The following is a 19,787-nucleotide window of genomic DNA, read 5'->3' on the forward strand; positions in this document are numbered from 1 at the left end:
TTTTTAGTTCAGGATAACATGATTATGTGTGTAATTAGCAATGGTAAAATAAAAATGATTGGTGCCATTAGTAAGACTGTTGAAAGAGTCCTTTTTACAGATTCATTCACGTCTTTGATGGCTGAGCTGCAATGATGTTGCTCTGAAGTACAAAATCGGTTCGGATAAGATGTAGATCTCTGGGAAATTATTGCAACATTCAGTGTGTCAAGAAAATGATATTTGTGAAAGTGGTGTAATTTTTTTTTACACACATCCAGAGAAGATGCTGTTTTCAGGTACAATGGAGCTCACGTTTGCTGCTTCTCATGCCAGGCCATGCCGTGATCCCCAAATACTACTATGTACCAGCGGACTTTGTGGAGGCGGAGCAGAACAAACATGGAAGTCAGAAGCGTTTCCCTAGCAACGCTGGCCGGGATGGGAAGATGTTCCTCTGGGGTCAGGCCCTGTATAACATTGCCAAGCTGCTGGGTATGTCTGCATCGTGGTTAGATGCTACTACTTTTTTAGCTCCACCATACTTGTGTCTAAGTACAGTTTTTCATCATCTATATTTGTTTAATTAATTTAAATGGAACTTAATTTTATGCTGATTAGAGACAAAAGATGCAGTTTAACTAAAACTACTGCGTATATGTCTTTTTGTACATTTTCTTTCTGTATTTTAAGCACTTTATTGGAATTAGTTTCTATTGGTTTCTGTATCTGTTTTTTTTTTTTTTTTTTTACGTTCTAGTGGATGAGTTAATCAGCCCGAAAGACATCGATCCCATCCACCGCTACGTGCCCCGACAGGATCAGCGCAACGTCAGCATGAGATACTCCAATCAGGTAAACTTAAATGTGTCCGACTGACAGCCATCACTAGGCTCTCTCAGCTCTCTTCAATCAGTAAAAGTCAGTCTAAAGTTGGCTCTTGTCTTATCTCGTGCTCGGTCCCTTTCATTCTGTTTTTTGCCCTGACTTCCTTTGACAATGTCTTCTAGCGTTTCTCTGTTGACTCATCCAGGATGTGTGTTTAAAACAAACAATGTGTTGATATTCAATTGTAGGTGCCTGACACAGTGCCATGAAGCAAAAACATGGCTGTAACATGATGCTCTGGGACAGAAAAAAAGGTGTTAAGTGCCATTGCTCAGCCACAGAGTGCTACTGGGCATCGATGGCTTCAGGAATGTACAAAATAAATGTCACTGTGCCAACAATATGAGTCAGAAGCATAGAGTTGGTTCCGTATTGCTTTAAAAACAACTTCATCCATCATTCTTCACTTATTCTAATTCAGGGTTACTCTGAAAAATCAGTCAGCTGCAGATTAATAGATTGTAGGGTTTTGATCATAATTAAGTATGAGCCATTGATGATGACAGACAGGATGGATGCAGAATACTCAGTCAGGCTGTAACTGTATTTACAAGCAGGTTACAGTGGATGTCATATGCACCATCATAAAAACATGCCCTTTCCTGAGGCCAGTTACACATTTTTATTTTTATTTCACAACCTTCACTGTGGGTATTCCCTATCCCAGTCCCACTTGTTAGTCCTGCTTTCCACTCTGTTGTGTTATTCACATGTATTTGAGTTTTAATTGCATTTTTCCCATCATCGGGGAAACAGCAGGAGTTATCGTATTTTACCTCGCCAAGAGCCAAGCTTGCCGGTGAGGATTAAGCTTAGTGTGTTTGCTTCTCTAAATGGCAGTCATGTTTGAGGTTTAATTCATGTCGGAGATGGCCGGCAGCTCCGAGGATCACACTGATGAAGGTGGAGATACAAATATATGCAGAATTTTGCTTTTGTTGCTTGGCTGGCAGGCGCTCAGAGCGGATAAGTTCAGACTGATAAATGTAATGAATCTAACGATCAGCAGAAAGGATAAAGAATGATTTTTTTTTTATATTTATCAGCCTCAAACCTTAAAATGTCAGCTCTGCAGTGACCTGGCTTGCAGCTCATAGCATTATTTTACTTTCTGGACTAGAGCAACTGAGCCTTTTCATGGTCTGGGATCATGTTTCTAGTTGTTCTGACATCTTTGCTTTTTTATGCTGTCAAAACCATCTCGTCTCATGTAAGCTGAATTTTAATGCCAAGATTGACAGAGCCTTTATCACTGCAAGCCTTTAGAAGAGCATGTGTGGGTCTGTTGTAGTTTACAGTGCATTTGGCCTCTGATGGTGACAGGCCCCAGCCAGCACGCTGCCCATGAGCACATACCTTCATGCTGGGTTCCATCTTTTCACTCACATACGTTCCATGTAAATGTGGGTGGTTTTGAGTCTGACTTTATTTCCAGGAAACCTGAATCCTGACGGTTTTGTGACTGTAATGAATTGCTACCTACTTAAAAAATTCACAATAATGAGATTGTTTTCAAGAGCCTAATGGATGTTACCGGTCCAACTGGTTATGATATTTAATGAAAGTCTTTTTCAAAGATATTGACATCCCTGCTACGAGCATTGTGGTGCAATAAAACAGAGCAAATTTAGATAAAGTGGACAAAAAAAACAAGAAGAGCTATAAAATTTCTCCTCCTACTTGGAGATTCCAGTTATTTAAAAATAATGTGGCTTTGCAGTCATTCTGATAGCACTACAAATAGTTTTAGACAAATTGAGAATCAGTTGTTCCTCTCTGTCTCCTCAGCCTAGCAGCTACCTGTCATGTCAGATGCAACGTTTAAGACAGGCTTCTTGTTTTCAGTGGTCAATAATGTCTAAATTAGTGATGAACTGTGAGCACAAAGGGTAACAAATGAGCAAAATATAAACCTTCTCAAAATTCTGAAAGGAAGACTTTCATTAACTCATAGGCAACAGATCCAGGTTCAAAAATCTCTGCCCATGCATTTTATACCAAAATGGTAGTAATAGAGCTACCCCTTAATGGCAATCTAAATGGCAATATTGATTTATATCTCATCCAGGCATTTAAATACCTTTTAAATATGAACCTGACAGAGAACATTTCAGTTATATTGTGTGTTTGTATAAAAGCTGTGGAGTGTTGCTGGTGTTTTGTTTTTCTGCCAGTAAATCTGGAAAATGTTTCATTCTCAGAGTTTTCAAGCAGTTCCAGTTGAAAACTGATGTCAGGGGTTGTTTTTGTTTTTTTTTTTCTACAAAATTTGAATGCAGCATATTAACATGTTGTGTGGTGCCTTGATGTACCTGCATCCCTGCCCTCAGTCAGGAGAAATTAGTTATGATTGTTTATTCATGCAGCTGGGGTTGAACTGAGCGCCTCACAGGGTCAAACAGCTACGCAGAACTGCAGGCTTCATTCTCTATAAACCCCTCCATCATCCCTCACTTCTCTCTCCTCTGTTCTTTCTTCTTCCTCATTGTTTCTTTTTTTTACCACCTTACCCTGGCTTTTCTTATTTTATTCCTTTTGGTCTTTATGTGGATTTTTTTCTTCACATCAGGATCTCTTTGCTTCACACCTTTTCTGTCTCAGCTAGACGCTTAGCTTTCATGTTGTGTTGGCAAAGATGCCTGAGTTGGGTTGAGAAAAAAGAGTGAGAAGAGGAAAGGGGGTAAAGGAAGAGGTTTTTGCACCTCCGATGATTGTTTTGTGTTTCAAGCACAAAATGTGTGTAGTGTTTGCATGTGTTTACAGCAGCTGTCTGGTTAGTTCTTCATCAGTGACTTTCCAGTGTTTGGTCTGCAGGCAGAAAGAGGCATGCAGGCGTGCTGGGCTTTCACATGCATTTAGGACCTATATATATATATATATATATCTATATATGCACGTTTGTATAGCAGACTATTTTCATGTGTCATTTACATAAAATGTCAGTGTGTATTTTGATGGTTTTGGTTGCATACAGCCTTGCATGGATTTGTGTGTTTGCATGATTTTCTTTTATTTGTGGTTCAGTTCTATACAAATGTTTTACTACTTGCATCAGTTGTTTCCACATGCTGCACTAGCATGCAGTGGCGTGCAGTTTGGGTCCACGTTTCATTTTATGAGGTTGTTTGAAACCAGCTTGACAAATTTACAAAATGGCTAAAGAGCTGGCAGGTTTCCATTTCCTATTTTATCCCATAAATACCTGCTTAAATACTTTATTTGAATAATTTCTATGTAAAATCTTAAATATTCAACTTTTCAAGATAATTGTAGAAGTTGTTAACAGAAGAAGGTCTAAACTAGAACCTACAGTGAGATTTTATATACAAAATGTTTTTTGCTCTGAAAAATATCCTCTTAATTCCTCCAAGCTTGATGAAAAAAGAATGGATGTGTTGTAAAATAGTGTTAAAATGTCCACAGACTGGCACAGAAACAAGCTGATCACTTAGGTTAGATGTCTGACTACATATGTAATATCATTATATAACCCTGCAATGTAAAAATTGAAGGAGACATATTCTGCCTTTAGATCTACACCTTCATTCAAAGCGACCTGTTTTAGGATGAGGAAGCAACTGAACTTCTTTCTACTCCTCAGTTCTACTTGGTTTACCTTTTCTGAGATCTAAGGAACCTCATAACCCTTGAAGCTCGTTCACACCGTACAAGAGAACATGTAGTTATCTATCTATCTATCTATCTATCTATCTATCTATCTATCTATCTGTCTGTCTGTCTGTCTGTCTGTCTGTCTGTCCGACCGACCGACCGACCGACCGACCGACCGACGCCGAGGCTACTCCTCTACAAAGCATTACTTTCTAGTGGTGTTGGAGCTGCTAATGGTGCGTTTACTGACCAATAGGAGATTGGAATGTCCAACTTCAGACAGGGGAAACAAAATTAGGATCAACTATTAGAAATTGGAATAGCAGGCAAATATCCTATAAGTTTTTTTTAATTTATTTTTTATCTTTTTTTTTTTAAGCTAAGAAAACTGTACAGTTTAACTGCTTATAAGGATTTAAGTTAATAGAAATACTAAAACCAGAAGCAAAGCGTTTTTTACTTCCCAGGTACAGCGAATTCAGTATAAGCTGAATTTGTGTGTAGAGCATCACATTCCCAGCTCTAATCTAAGATAGGTATTTGATGCTGAAATCCATGGAATAGCTTATTGGGTCATGGGTGCCTCAAACTGCCTTTTTTTGTAAATTTTTTTTGTCTTGAATCCTATTGATGTGTGCGTATAGAGTTCAGGGTCCATGGTTTAGTTTTGGGAGTTGCATTTACAAACCCCCATGAACTTCACACATTTTTGTATGAACTTAACTTATTAGTGTCTTTGCCTCAGGTAACAAGTGTATAAGTGACAAGTGTGTCGACTCACTAGAGCTTGAAAATAGATGTTTTCTGCCTCAGCTGGTATTTTACCAGACTCCTCATATCTGCACTTATTCATACAGAATAAACATGCTTTGTTTTTAATTTTTCTTTTCTTGGGTATGGCTTTGAGATTGTTTCATAAATGTAAAGTGCTTTATAAATAAAATGCAGTATTATTATTATTATTATTATTATTATTATTATACTAATGCAGAAAAAACAGGTGAGGAACTTAAAGATGACAGTCTGAAATGTTGTTTAACTGCAGGTAATGATTATTTCTACCAAACCGAGATGTCCTGCTGTAATGTTTGGTGTTTCTGTAATGATTCTTCATGGTCTTCACTTTATATTCTGGATCTGATTCTGGTTGTTTTTCTAAAGAAATTTATTTGTTTACAGCCTCTTCACTCACCCGTTTCAGTATTCCACTAATCAAGAAACACTTCCTCACTATTCTCTCATCTTGAGGGAAACAGTGCTACCCAAGATTAAGAAGTAATTGAGTTGAAATGATCATGCTAGTTCCACTGTAAGGATTCAGTTCCGTCCTTCACTATTACATAGTTGTAACTCAGTTCTTAACAAATCTCACTACTACCCCTGAATGCCCTTCACAAGACTCCAGAGCTTACACACAAGCACTTAACAGTATTACACATATGCTGTGTAGTATGCATTAATAATGTAAACGGCATAACATCAATTTTTTGTAGCAGACCTAAATTTATAAGTGACTATACTGCAGGTATTCATATATTTAAGTCGGGCAAGGCATGATGCATTAAACCTGCTTCATATACGAGTCTCAGAGTGAGGAGGGGGAGGTTTTGTCCTAAATTTCAAGCAGCTGAAGTTGAGGTTTGGAAGGTGAATGAAGCATTTATTTAACTTAAATTCATTGTTGATGCTTGGACACCTTTTACTACTGCAGTGAACTGCAAGCCTGTTAAATAAAGAGAAGCTGTACATTCTATATATACATGAGCTAAACATTTTAAATATGTATTGAAGCCATATGGCAAATGTTGAAGAATCAGCAGAAGCATGTTACTACTGCCAGAGGCTCTTCTGCATATAAATAATTGGTGCAAATGGATTATTTTTTAGCTTTTCTTGATATGCAGCAGTTACTGAAGTGTAGCAGAACACTGTGAGGGGGTTTTCTGCAGGAGACGCTTGGTGCTCCCAGGGCTGTGAGGGTGAGTCAGATGAAACGCCCCCTGAGGAGCGTGGCATGGCATCCCACTGACAAACATGCAATACGCAGCGGGCGTAGCAATTGTGGGGGATCTGAAAAGTCATGAATGGCTGTAAAAGTGAATTAGTTGCTTGTGTCATTTATGTCACACACTTGCTTTTAATGTTGTTCCCTTAATGTGCTCAGCTTTTCAGACATGCTCACAGTGTCATTGTGCATTTTTCAGTTTGTCTTTTCACTCTCTTTATCATTTTTTCCATCTGTCTCTTTGAATTTTGTTCTTTCTTTCTCTGTGTTTTCGTAAGATTCAACAACCTGCATGCACCACATTCACCTCTCAAACACAACCAAGAAACACACGTGGGCCGTAAAGCAGAGACTTGCCTCTTAAATGTGGTGTGGAACAATTGTGGCGACTGTTGTCAGATTTTTTTTTCCTTCTGGTTACACACATACACACACCTGGCACTATGTGAGAACAAGGTTAATGGAAAAACTGGTGTCCGTACGGTTGGAGCCATCAGTCATCAATCAGAGATAAGGTGTGGGTCAAGAGAGGCCCATGATTGGATATTACAGGAACAAACACAGCGCCTTAGTGCTGGGATTTATGGAGGAGCAAAAGAAAAGATGAGGGAGGTTAGAGGAGTCAGAGGAGAAGGAGGAAGAAAGTATGGAAGATGTATAATCTCTGGCCTTTTTTTTTTTTCTTAGAAACTTGTTTTTCTCATGATAAAAAGCCACTTGTTTAATTTCTAGCCTGCTCGTAGGTTTGGTGAATGTTCTGTTGGTCTCTGTGATGTTGCTCCTGTCCTTAGTAGCTGTGAGGAAAATTAGTTCTGGTTGGGGCAAAATGGTTCAGGGAAACACCTGGAAAAAATAGAAAGGCATGAGAGCTTTGAGTTGTCTCTCATCGAGCTTTAGTTCCTCCCTGAATCTTAACAGGACTGCCTCATGGAGGTTTGTCATATTAGATTTAGTCATGTGACATTTAGACTTCATTCTAAGGTAAATCGATCTGTTTTTTCTGTTCAGTTTATATAAGGTTTAAATACACATTATAAAGAATAAAATCCAAAGATTTTGCAGGTTTAAAGCCTGAAGAACTTCCTAGACGTCATGTTGCCATGCTATGTGGCACATAGGGCTAATGTTTTTCACTACAGATCCATTATTATTGTGATCTGTTATAAGATCGAATTTATCCCAGATATGTAGTATTCTCAAATAAAATATATAATACATTTTGAGCAAATTGGGGGGCTGAACTTTTCCTTGATTCAGTCTCACAAAAGCACATTAGTTACCATGGAGTTTTGTTCTGTGCCGCCAGTCTGCTCCAGACCAAGCTCAACCAGTCTCAGTTTAGGCTGGAGTTGTTTATCGTTGCTGAGTCGGTAGAAATTCTCCTCAGAAATTACTTTTTACTTGTAGTATTAAAACAGTTTCATGCATATTTGCATCCAATCTTATGTTCCTTGCTTTTTATTAATAACTCTGCCAAAGCAGAGGTTGTGTTTTTGGCAATGAACTTCTGTCTGTCTGTTAGCAACAAAACAAATAATGGACAGATTCTAATGACATTTTCAGGAAATCTCTGAAATGGAATAAGGAACAACAGATTAAATTTTGGGGGTAATCAATATATATATATTTTTTATGTTAGAACTGCCAACATTCTGCCAGAGGGGGCCATTTTGATACCCTGCCGAAAATGGCGTTTACAGAAGCCCTTTTGTTGACCTTAACATTTTTCTTTTATTATTATTTGTAAGTAGACAAACTAATAAAATAATTAAAGAATAAATAAACAAATAATTTACATGATTAGCATGTGAGATAAATTTGAGCTTGTTTTTCAAATAGCAAATATAAAATAGATACTTACTAGCCTCAGCTAACATATAACAAAATTATATGAAATCATTTTTAAACGTTAATTAAAATGCTATTTTTTACCAGTTATTTGAGGGGAAGCAATTAGTATATATCATTAGTATATAATTATAATATATAATTATAATTATAATTAATATATATATAATATATATATAAATATATAATATAGTGCTAAAGTAACTTGATCCTGTTGTTGTAAGAGGAGCTGACCATTTCTCCCTCATCTGAACCTGCATCTGCATTCATTCTTCTAGTTCTGTTCATTTTTTTATTATATATTTTTTTATTATATATTTTTTTTATTATATTTTTGTATGTCTGTTAGCAACATAAGTCAAAAAGTTATTGGCATATTTTGATTGAAGATTGAAGATTTGAAGTTTTTTAAGGAATGTGAGAAATGGAATAAAGAAACAAATGATTACATTTTGGGGTTGATCCAGATCACCGTCTGGATCCAGGAATTTTTTAAACATTCTTTACTATTGGGAGATAGGGATCATTTTACCATTACAGCTTCTAACTCATCAGATGATGCCCTGAATCATTGGCAAAAAAAAACAAATAAAACAAGATGACATCATAGTAGATTATAACTAAACCTGATTATAACTAAACATTGTTTGACCTGGATTATGTTGATGTTCTGGTTCGGGTGATCCAGAAGGTAAAAATATGGGGCGTCCTGGGTGGGCTTTTGAGGTTTTTCTCAGGTTAGTGACCCTATAATTTGGCATAGGTCAGCACTGTCTGAGTGCTTCTAGTTGATTTTGTAGCAATAAAAATTAGATAACTTGGCTCAAAAATGATCATTCAGTCATAAAATTTAACTGTGATCATCATCAATGATTAAAATCAATTCGACAGCAAATTGTTTAAAAAACGGATGAACATATTTATGTTGCAAATATAATATGCAAATTGATATGCAGATATGTTAACTGCGGTCTTTCAGGTGGTTGATGTTAGCTGATCAACATGCAAGGTTGAAGACGGCTGTGAACGTGCATTTAGTGGAATTACCTACTCCTGGCTTGATCTTCGGAAACCAGTTAAGCCAGGATCCTCTGAGAAGGCTTGGTCAAGCCCAGCTTCCGTCTCTTATCCTAAATAACCTAATTGTACCTTAGTGAAACAGCCTCCTGGTCTTTAACTAGCTGACTCGCCTGCAGCTTGTTAGTGATTATTCTCCTCTGTGTTCAGTCCTTTGTTTCCTTTTTCCATCATCATATCCTCTGTTGATTAACTGACATGTTTACTGGTCCTCTTGTCATGTGGTTTCTGTTCTTGGCAGTTCTTTGTTGTTATTAATAAACCCTTCTGTTCTGTCTTCCTATGCTGCATTTGGGCCCTTTAGCCACCTAAAGGGTCATTTTTAGAGGTGATAAGAGCTCTTCTATATATATATATATATATATATATATATATATATATATATATATGTGTGTGTGTGTGTGTGTATGTATATATATATGTGTGTGTGTATGTATATATATATGTGTGTGTGTATGTATATATATATATATGTGTGTGTGTATGTATATATATATATATGTGTGTGTGTGTGTATGTATATATATATATATATATATATATTTGGGGGGGATGTCAACACTTATTTCTCCAGATTCTCTAAATTCTTTATGATAATTTAGGATAAATATAAAATAATTTTGTATTTTACATTTATTAAGCACATTTTTAAACAAAAAAAATTGTTCAGTATTGCATCTGATTTCTTTATACATTTCTTTATTTAAGGATGCAAGTAATTTAATTCAGTTATTTACAGTCAAAACAAAATCATGTTTTTATGAAGAGAGTTGTGTGCTGTGTTTTCTAGTCAGTCTGCTAAAGGAAACTAGTATGTTTCATAAAGCTCTTTTGAGGTAAGTATCGATTATCACTGTAACAGTGAAACTTTGCTAATGGACTGAGACACCTTTGATCCATTTAAGTGGCTATGCTCCAAAATCACGTTGTGTTGTGTCTTATGTGTGAAGGGAAATATATGACCGTAGATCCAAACAGCTCAGAGGTCAGTGGTTGAACAGTGCTTATTGAGCTACACACCATCATTTTCCAAAGAGCAAAAAGACAGGTTGAGCAGGATAAAGCGTAGATGTTAGGATCTCTGAACTAATGTGGGAACATGCTTGTGGACACCGGACCTCATGCACGTCCTTGTCCTCATATAAGCCCCATGAATTGTAGCACACATATTGGTGCCAACATGCACACTTTTCTATTTTCTATCTGTTTCCTTTGCCTCCCTCACACACAGACACACAGATGGACTGTGTGTTAAGTCCTGCTGTTTACCAAATGGCCCGGTAGTGTGCAGGAAATGTTGAGTCCACTGGTCTGTGACAGCGAAAGCCCCATAGCAACAACTACTGACCTTAACCTGCAGGGAAATGGACATCACTCACACACGCTCAAACACTTTGCGTGCATTAACACTAGAGACCTCAGCCGTGCTCTAATGCGTCTTTGGCTTAAAGTCCCACTACTTCATGCACATACTGCTTCTGTGCACTTCCACAAGTTGTGTTTTGCCTCTTAGACAGAAATGTACTTTTCTCATTGCAGCTACGAGCTGTTCTATTTTCCAGGAGCCTCATTAGGAGGATCTGATTGGTTTGGCCCTTCTTGTTTCTTTGTCTCAGTGTCAGTGTTCTTCACCAGCTCTGTTGTACTGTGTCTTCCTGCTCAAGGTTAACATATCACTGAGAAACAGAAAGACAAGAAAAGCTGCCAGCTTACTGAACCTCAGGGAGGGTGGAAGGGTTCCACGGGGACTCCTCAGTGGGAATCAAATGTTTGAATCTGTTGTTCTAATTTCATCCAAAGAAACAAAACCTGAACAAACGTCTGTCAAAGCCTTGGAACAATACAGTGTCATTGTCTCCGGCTGCTGGACTCAGAGCATGAATGTGTTTGGAGGGGTTCTGAGAGGCAGCATCTGACCTTCTATTAGCTGCTTGTTGATGGTTCCTGCTGACAGAGGACAAGCCCAGGCCTCACACCTGCACTAACAAGCTTTGCTCCAGCTCCAAGATTTTTTTTCTTTCTTTTTGAGATGCAATAAATTGTAAAAGTTTTTTTTATTGTATTAAACTTTTTTTTTTATTTAATCTGATCTTTGGACACAGAGGAGTTGTGCCCTAAACAAATTGAGCTAAACAACTTCAGAGGCCAAACACCCTCTTACATGAGTGCACTAAAGAAAACAACAGATAGTTTCTCTTACTTATTAAAATACAAGTATTATAATAAATCCACAAAGAGCTCAGCAGCTGGTTAGTTCACATAACGATGGTCATGCATTACCTACAGTCTAATCTGAGACTGTGGTTGTCTTTACAGCCAAAATGACTGTTTAACACTACTCTGGTATTAATCCTGCTACTCAGTTGTCTTCTGAAACCTGCTGTGTCTTGTTTTAGTTGTTTGTCCTGGAAATGTCCAAATATCCAGCATGTGTATAAGCCAAGTAATGAATCGTTTTACAATTAAAACACGGGGGAAATAAAGTCAGCTTTGAGTCTGTGTGCTTCTGAACAGCAAACAGAACTAAAATAGCTGTTCTCATTCAAGCAGCCGAAGAACAACCACAGGGGGTGTGTCAGTATACATCAGGAAACAAGAGAAATGACAGACTAAACATAGTAATTTACAGTTTAGAAATTCCCACTTGGTGACAGTCTACCCAGTGGTGTGTGCAATGGGGAGATAAAGCTCCCAGTATGGCTCTTTAGCTGCAGCCTCAGAAACAGAACCATGGAGATGGCTGTGTTGGTTAGACATTATCTTCTTTCTCAGTTTATTTCCTAAGGAAATATAATATAAGTAAAAGGAGAATTACAGGGTACTGGAGAAGCTGCCTAATCCCTAATTTAAATGAACTCCAAAAGTCAAATGTTAGAGTTCGCTGGGTGTACTTACAGTTACTGTCATAAAATCCTTTTGTACTGGAGAAATGTGTAAAAACAAATTATTAAATAGTCTTTTATTCTTAGCTGTGGGTTAACTTCAAACACACCTCATGAGAGGACAGCGATATTATCATTCAGAAAACCTAACATCATTAAGGCAGAGGTTGTGCTAATATCACCAAGTACTATCAGACAGATTGAAGGTAAATAGAGATGAGCGTTCCTTTCATCTGTACCACTGTCATCCTCTATAAGTGTATGAAGGTATGCGGACCACCGATTGTAGCTGCTGTAGCAGCCTTGGCACTTCATCCTTGCTGCTGACAAGTGGCTGAAATATCCCACAGCTGTGCTCGCTTTGAGGTTTTCAGCTATTACAAATACGTCTGGGTTCACCTTGGCTCTCACAGGAGCCCAAAGGGAAACACTGGGACAGGTTTATAACTGCTCAGCTGGCAACAAGCATAGCAGGTCGGTGTGTTTACGAGACCTAAAAAGGGAGCGCATTAGAAACTCTAATGCCCATCTGCTCCCAAACTTAATCATTATGCGTGTTTGCTGTTTTAAACCTTTTTGTGTGGGCATCTGAGTGTAGCCTGGCACAGAAACTAGGAACATATTTCTGTTCCAGGGTCATTGTCAGGCTGCATGTGTGCATTAGAGCTCATTCAGCATAACACGCGCTGGCAGATTGGAGTCAGCACGAGTCTCTCCCTCTGCAGGCTTGTGTTTGTGCATCATTTTAAAAAATTACTTGTAAAGTGGAAGATGGAAATTTTAAAGCTTTATTCTGAATTTACATCCGCAAACAGAAAGAAAAACATCACGTGTACTACTGAATGAGACAACCTGTCACCATCAGGCATTTCAGCTGCGTGTATATTTATTTTTCACTGCAGCGCTCATATCATTATGCTCCCCTGCGCACACACACACACACACAGACAGTAGTAATCAGGCCACTTATCTTCACCAGCCTCCCTGGCTCTCCAGGCGTGGTATCAAACAGAGCAGCTCTGACAAGCTGAGACTCCTGTAGCTCACACCGTGCCTCGCCTTTAATATCAATTGATTTTTTTTTTCTTTCACTCATAAAGATTCAGTTGGTGGAGGATAATATTTCTGAACAGAGTCTGAGGAACAATGTATCGCTTTCTCTGTCAGGGCGCCTTTGCAATTACACCAGCCAGCAGAATGCAATCCAATTCTTCACTTGGTTTTCCTCTGTGGAGGTGATTCCACCTTCTTTCACTCCGCCTGACCCCCCTCCCCCACTCTCTCTCTCTTTTTCTGTCTTTCCATCCTCTGGTCTGCTTTCTTTTTCCACCTTGCTGTTAGACTGGAAGCATTTCCCTGAATCGAATTCCCACCTCATCAACTCTTCTCCCTACCATTATGCTCATCTTAAAACTGCAACAAAGCTGTCGCTCGCTCGTCGTTTTAACCATCAGATGACCTTTTGAAAGGCTCCAACTCTATCAATGTACACAGGAGACATTTTCTATCCCTGCAGCCTGGATTGAAATTGACTTAGCATTTCTTTTGTCTTTTTTTCTTTCTTTCTCTCGCAATGCATTTCTGCTAAAACCCCTGACACTTGGAAATATCCTCATCAAAATATGAATCTCGAAGCTGCAAGAAGAGCAACTTTCTGAGGATGAAACTGAGCCTGGAGTCATTCGTCTGTGCAGGGGCTTGAAAAGAAGGGATTATATTTCATTCAGATCTTTTTTTTTATTTGGGGGATAAATTCCTGTGCTTCCTTTTTAACTTTATGAAAGTCTTTGAATGTTTTATTCCTTTGTGATGTGATGTTCACTAAAGGCGGCCTCCCTTCAGCTGCGCTGATCTGACCTTGAATCAGCATCTCACAATCTCATTCATTTCTGTAGGGTTTTTTCCCACCACTTAAATTAAATAGTTAATTATCGAGGTTTGAGAAATCATTCAAAATCAGCCGATTATCAAGTCTGTTTTTAGCACAAGACATTTGTATCTAAAATGATACACATCTTTCTTTGCATACTATACACTTTATGGAGGAAAATCAAAAGAAAAATCACAAGGTTTGTGTTTAGTGCATTAAGCAGATTTTAAGTCTCTCTCAACTCCCTGATCGGCAGACCTGCAGCTGTACACATGAATCATTTTCCTGCAGTGTTTGCGTAGGGATGAGTTTTATCTGTGTTTGTAGCGGAGTTGTTTTCACAAAAGCATCTGGAATTTGACTCTAACACACTGTTCAAAGATAATTTACCTGAGACACCTGAGTGACAGTGAGGTGGAGAGGAACGAAGAGAGCGAAGGAAAAAGAAGCAAGAAAGGAAATGTAGCCCTACAGATGAAATGACAGAAAGTGAAGTTTTGTTGGACAAAGAGATGGAGGGAGGAAAGGAAGGAAAATGAAAAAAGAAAAATTGAAGAAATAACAATAAAAGAAGTGCAAAGAGTAGAGTGGAAAATGGAAGAAAACAATGAAGGTGTCACAAGTACAAGATTGTGGACCCAAAGAGCAGACGGGAACCTGGAGATGAGAGACAACGTTTTGTTGGAAGAAAGAACAGTCTGGTGAACTGGTAGAAAAGAGCGGGCAGACAGATGATCTTTCGGCTCCTCGGGTTGATTCGGAGTGCTGGGGATGCAGGCGTGTTAGGGACCCAGAATGTAGGCTTCAGCAGAGTTTTCTGTATGGACAACACACACGTTAGGCCTGGCTACACGAACAAGACAAAACTCCCAAAACATACTAGACCAGATACCACGTGTTGTAAGTTCAACGATCTGGCGTCGAATGAAGGAAGGACTGCGGTAGATATACAGTATAGCTGGTGTGATACACACACACACACACACACACACACACACACACACACACACACACACAAAACACAACACATGGGGAAAGGAAAGGGAAGAGCAGAGGGGCTGATAGTGGAGTCCAGAGACTCATGGCAGAAGGAGGGCTAGAAAACCACAATGAGGGAAGAAAAAGAAAAGAGGAAGAAAGTGGGAAGAAGAAAAGTTTGAACGTAGAAAACAAGAACGACAAAAGAAAGGAGCAGGAGGAAACAAGGTTGGAGAAAGGAAGGATCAATGGATATGAAGATGGCTGGCGGGATGACTGAAGGAAGAAGGGAAGAAAATAAGGGTTAAGATAGGCAATGAACTTTAGTCAAAAGCAAAGAGATTAATGATTAAATGAATAAAGTAGTAAAAGAAAAGAAATAACAGTAGCTCTGAAACAAAGAGGGAATGAAATAAAAGAGAGAGACCTCTGACTTTCATCTTGTGTCACAACTCAGTGGTTTTAATTTTGAGTAAAAAGTCAAATGAAGCGGAGCTGGAATTCATTTCTTTTCTTCAGGGAATCTCAGCAGCGTTCTTCTACAAATGGATTTTCACTTCGTCACGTTTAGCTCGGCTGTGTCTGCGAGATGCGGCGCGCCGTCAACAGGCCGGCTGGAAACCACTGAAGCTGCCGGCATCGCATCCCATGTTCAAATGGTTTCAGCTCCTGCTGACCATCATCATCTTCACGCTGCTTTTTGCTGGTCAGATTGTGCTTTTATTTAAATATCTCAGTGCCATAATCTGCAGCTTTTTGATATCATCATCATCCTCTAGTCTCAAGCGTCTAATATTCATCGAGCCTTTAGCTGGTTCAGAAATCTATTTCTGTAGCACAATCTGCAACTTTTTCCAAAATCAGTTTTTAATCTCAGGCTGCCAACAGTAATTTAATATGTAGACCGCTCAGAGAAGCTTATATATTTACAGCCTAAAACCATCTCTCTGTCTTTAACAAGTCTTTTCTTCTCTTCCTAGAAGACAGAATCTATTCCCCACTGTAGTCGAGTTATTTATGCTAATTGTTTTTGTGACGTGTATTTATTAATAAGGCTTCTTCACAGATGCACATCTCTAGTTTTTACTTAGGTTTTTCTAAACTGGAAACTGCTTAAGGCTGCATAAAGCGGCTAAATCTACACTTAAAGCCACTGAGGCGCTGTTTGCACGGGCACTGACGCGCTCGCCGTGTTACTATCTTGTCTTCCGTTGTGTGATTGACGAATGAAAACGTATCCAAACTTCATCATTTTTCTTTGCTTAAGATTTATTACTAATCCAAACGAGTCGTCATTTTCTTGGCAATAATCCACAGTACAGATCCATCTCCAACGTAAATTCCAATCATCACGTCAAATAATACAAGCAGTCATAGCGATAACGGTCAAAAACTTGTTTGCTCCCTCCGTACAGCAACACCTGTCACCTGATAGACAGTTCCTACCTGTATGGTGCTCTCAATTAGCCAGTGCCACCTAATGGGCAAATTTACAAAATATCAAAAATGGCTCTTACACACCGGCCCCTAGTTGTAATGTTACTGTACATGACAATTCTATTACAGAAACAACAAACAAAGAGCCATTATTAACCAGGGATGGAAATGCATACAAATAGTACATATGATAACTCTTAAACCAAACAAACTCTTTAACCTTCAGTCTCATGTAACAAACAAAGCTTAGTCACTGGCCTTTCAGTGTTTGTAAACGCACCGAACATACAAGTCCTTTCTTATCACGGACAGTGTCCAAAATCCTTCCGAGTGGCCAAGAACCTGGTGGAGCAGTAGGATGCATTATGACTACAATATCGCCAGGCTTCAAATTTCTTCTTTTTTGATTCCATTTATGTCTTTCCTGCAGCAAAGGTAAGTACTCACACACCCAGCGTTTCCAGAAAAGATCTGAAATGTACTGGACTTGTTTCCATTTTTTCCTTACATACAGGCCGCGGGGCTCAAAACAGACCAGGAGGCAATGCTGGTTTTCCTTTCATCAGAAGAATGTGATTTGGTGTAAGTGGCTCAAGGTCATTAGGGTCATCAGACATCTTAGTGATGGGCCAATCGTTCAAAATAGCCTCAATCTCACATAAGACCGTATGTAGTGCCTCGTAATCCAATGTCTGCTGCTGAAGTACAGACCTGAGGATCTTTCTTATCAAACGGATTATACGCTCCCAGACACCACCGTAGTTTGAAGCTGCAGGAGGATTGAAATTCCACCTAATTCCCTTTTGCTGCAGAACATCCTGAATATGTTTTTGATTCCAAGCTGAGAGGGCCTCTCTTAGTTCCCTCTCTGGAACCTCTCCTACTTATAAACCGGCGCAAAGCATTAATGCATACATCAGTATCCAAAGAGTTTGCCATTTCCAAATGCACTGCTCTGCTTGACAAACATGTGAAGATCTATGGTGTTACATCGCTGCCAAATACCTTGATGAGCGTACCAAATGTCCTGGTGAGCGTATTTACCAATTCAGCAGCGCATTTCTTAATTGAGAGAGCGCATTGCCCTGATTGCTGGAGTTTTTAATTACTCGCGGGGCCGTGAACGCAGCACAGCAAGCGTAAAACACGCCCCCCCCTCACACTCATCAGTACGCTCTCGTCGGAAAACTCTGCTCGCTCTCTCTGTTCAGCGGGCGTATTTGTCAGTCGGGGGCGGTAACCTTCTGATTAATCTGATTGGCCAGGATTTTCAATTCCAATTCGGTGACAACACGAGACTTGACTGTATTCATTTTTTTTTTAGCAGCTTGGTGCAACTTTATTGCCCCAATAGTAGGGAAACATTTACAAACACGACAGTTTCACCTGAAAGTAAGCGGAAAATCGTATTGGAGCACCAGGAAGATTCTAAATGACAGTTTAATACAGAGAGGTAAAAGCGATTGGATAACTGAGGGTTAAAACTAAATAAACATATTAATACTGCAAATATGTTTGTCAATGAATGCATTATTATGTTAATGTTGAAATAAGTGTAAACACAATAATTTCATACATTTCTGGAGGGAAATATTCATCTCAAACAACAAGCTAGCATTTATTACAGATCAGACATGATGGTCCTCATTAGCCTCCATATTTCTTACTGATAACCACTTCTGTAAGGTTAAATGATTAGGTTGTTACGGCTTACTTTCATCTTATTATTAAAGCCGTGTGGTAGAATATAATGTCCCAGCAGTATGGACGGCTCTGCCTCGATATACTAAGAGTGGTGACACTCTCACTCCTGTATACAAAAAATGTTAGTGTAGACATTCAATAGTTCCAAACACCAGATCAGACTGCAATCATCACCAATACATTCCTTTAGTTTCCAGAGGTAAATCAATGCAATGTCAGTCTTATAAGTCACGAAAATGCTTGTACATTCTGTCGACGTCCTGCAATAACATATTTGCATCTGTTAAATGTGATACAATTTTGTTTAAATGTATTTTGCCTTTGTATGTTATAACTATTGTGCTTTTACACCATGTCCTCACAGCCTTTTTGTTTTAGTTAAAAAAAAAGTGTGGTCACGGTCTTATATTATTTATTTCAGTGTACTGATCAAGTTCATTGTTACACATCAAATTCCATGAATCTATGAATAATATGACTTTGGTTAGGGGAAACGTATTATTACCTTGTTCTCATATTGCTGGTTATGTTTAGCCCGGAAATGACATTTCGGGGTCCTGTGTTGTGTTTTAAGGTGAACAGTTTTTTCATGTACTGGGGATTTTAATGTGTAGTAGCAGGGAAACCTCTGGAGTTTGTAATGCTTTTCATGAATTCTCTATTACATATAATAGAAAATTACAGAGCAGATGACTTGTTAGGTAATTATCCAGAGCTTACTGGCTTTTCTCCATTAAATTTTATTTAAACTGCTTTGTCCCTTTTGCTTTCCATGTTCCACCAGTAACTGAGTAATAATCACCTAAATTTGATTCCTAATTAACTTATATTTCACAGATTCCCTGTGCATCTCTATTCACTATGACTCTTTTATCTTCCCTCTTTATTCTTGTAGTACTCTTTCACTCATACTTGTTGACTTCTTTGGTAACACTCATTGATATTAGCTCATGTTACAGCTGCTCTACATTTACGTTCTGTAGCTAGTTTAGCCATTACTCATTACTAGTCAATTAAAAATATATATCTTTATTCAGGAGCAGCAGGCAGGAACACTGACGTTCCGTGCTGTCACCGAATTGGAACTGAAAATCCTGGCCAATCAGATTAATCAGAAGGTTACCGCCCCCGACTGACAAATACTCCCGCTGAACAGAGAGAGCGAGCAGAGTTTTCCGACGAGAGCGTACTGATGAGTGTGGCCCCCCCACACTCAACAGTACAGTGTAGATAAGGTGTGATTATGACCACTATGACCAAGCTGTTGGTGAATGTGTTTGAGAATAAGGTTTGCCACATGTTGATCCTTAGAAAGAATGAGAGGATGCTTTATTTCTTCTGGCAAAGATCCCTTTGTCAATCGACCACCAACTCTCAAGAGGCCTTTCTCTAGATATGGATCCAATCTGTAAATAGGACTTTGCCGGCTTAGGGGGGTCTTCCCAGATGACAGAATAGAAATCTCTTCCAAAACCTCTGTTGCTGACAAAACTGAACAATAGATTGT

General features: G+C 38.8%; 1 protein-coding gene across 5 annotated transcripts in view; it reads left to right on the plus strand.

Annotated features, from left to right (window-relative positions):
- The window catches only part of phkb (phosphorylase kinase, beta), a 111,551-nt gene that overhangs the window by 56,705 nt on the left and 35,059 nt on the right, over positions 1–19,787 (plus strand). For all 5 annotated transcript variants that reach the window (XM_041995313.1, XM_041994585.1, XM_041993808.1 and 2 more), the window contains 2 exons: positions 316–474; positions 740–834. In XM_041995313.1, coding sequence (XP_041851247.1) covers positions 316–474; positions 740–834 — 254 coding nt within the window. The remainder of the gene's footprint in view (positions 1–315; positions 475–739; positions 835–19,787) is intronic.

The sequence above is a fragment of the Melanotaenia boesemani genome, chromosome 1 (assembly GCF_017639745.1).
Source record: "Melanotaenia boesemani isolate fMelBoe1 chromosome 1, fMelBoe1.pri, whole genome shotgun sequence".
In the NCBI taxonomy this organism is placed as follows: Eukaryota; Metazoa; Chordata; class Actinopteri; order Atheriniformes; family Melanotaeniidae; genus Melanotaenia; species Melanotaenia boesemani.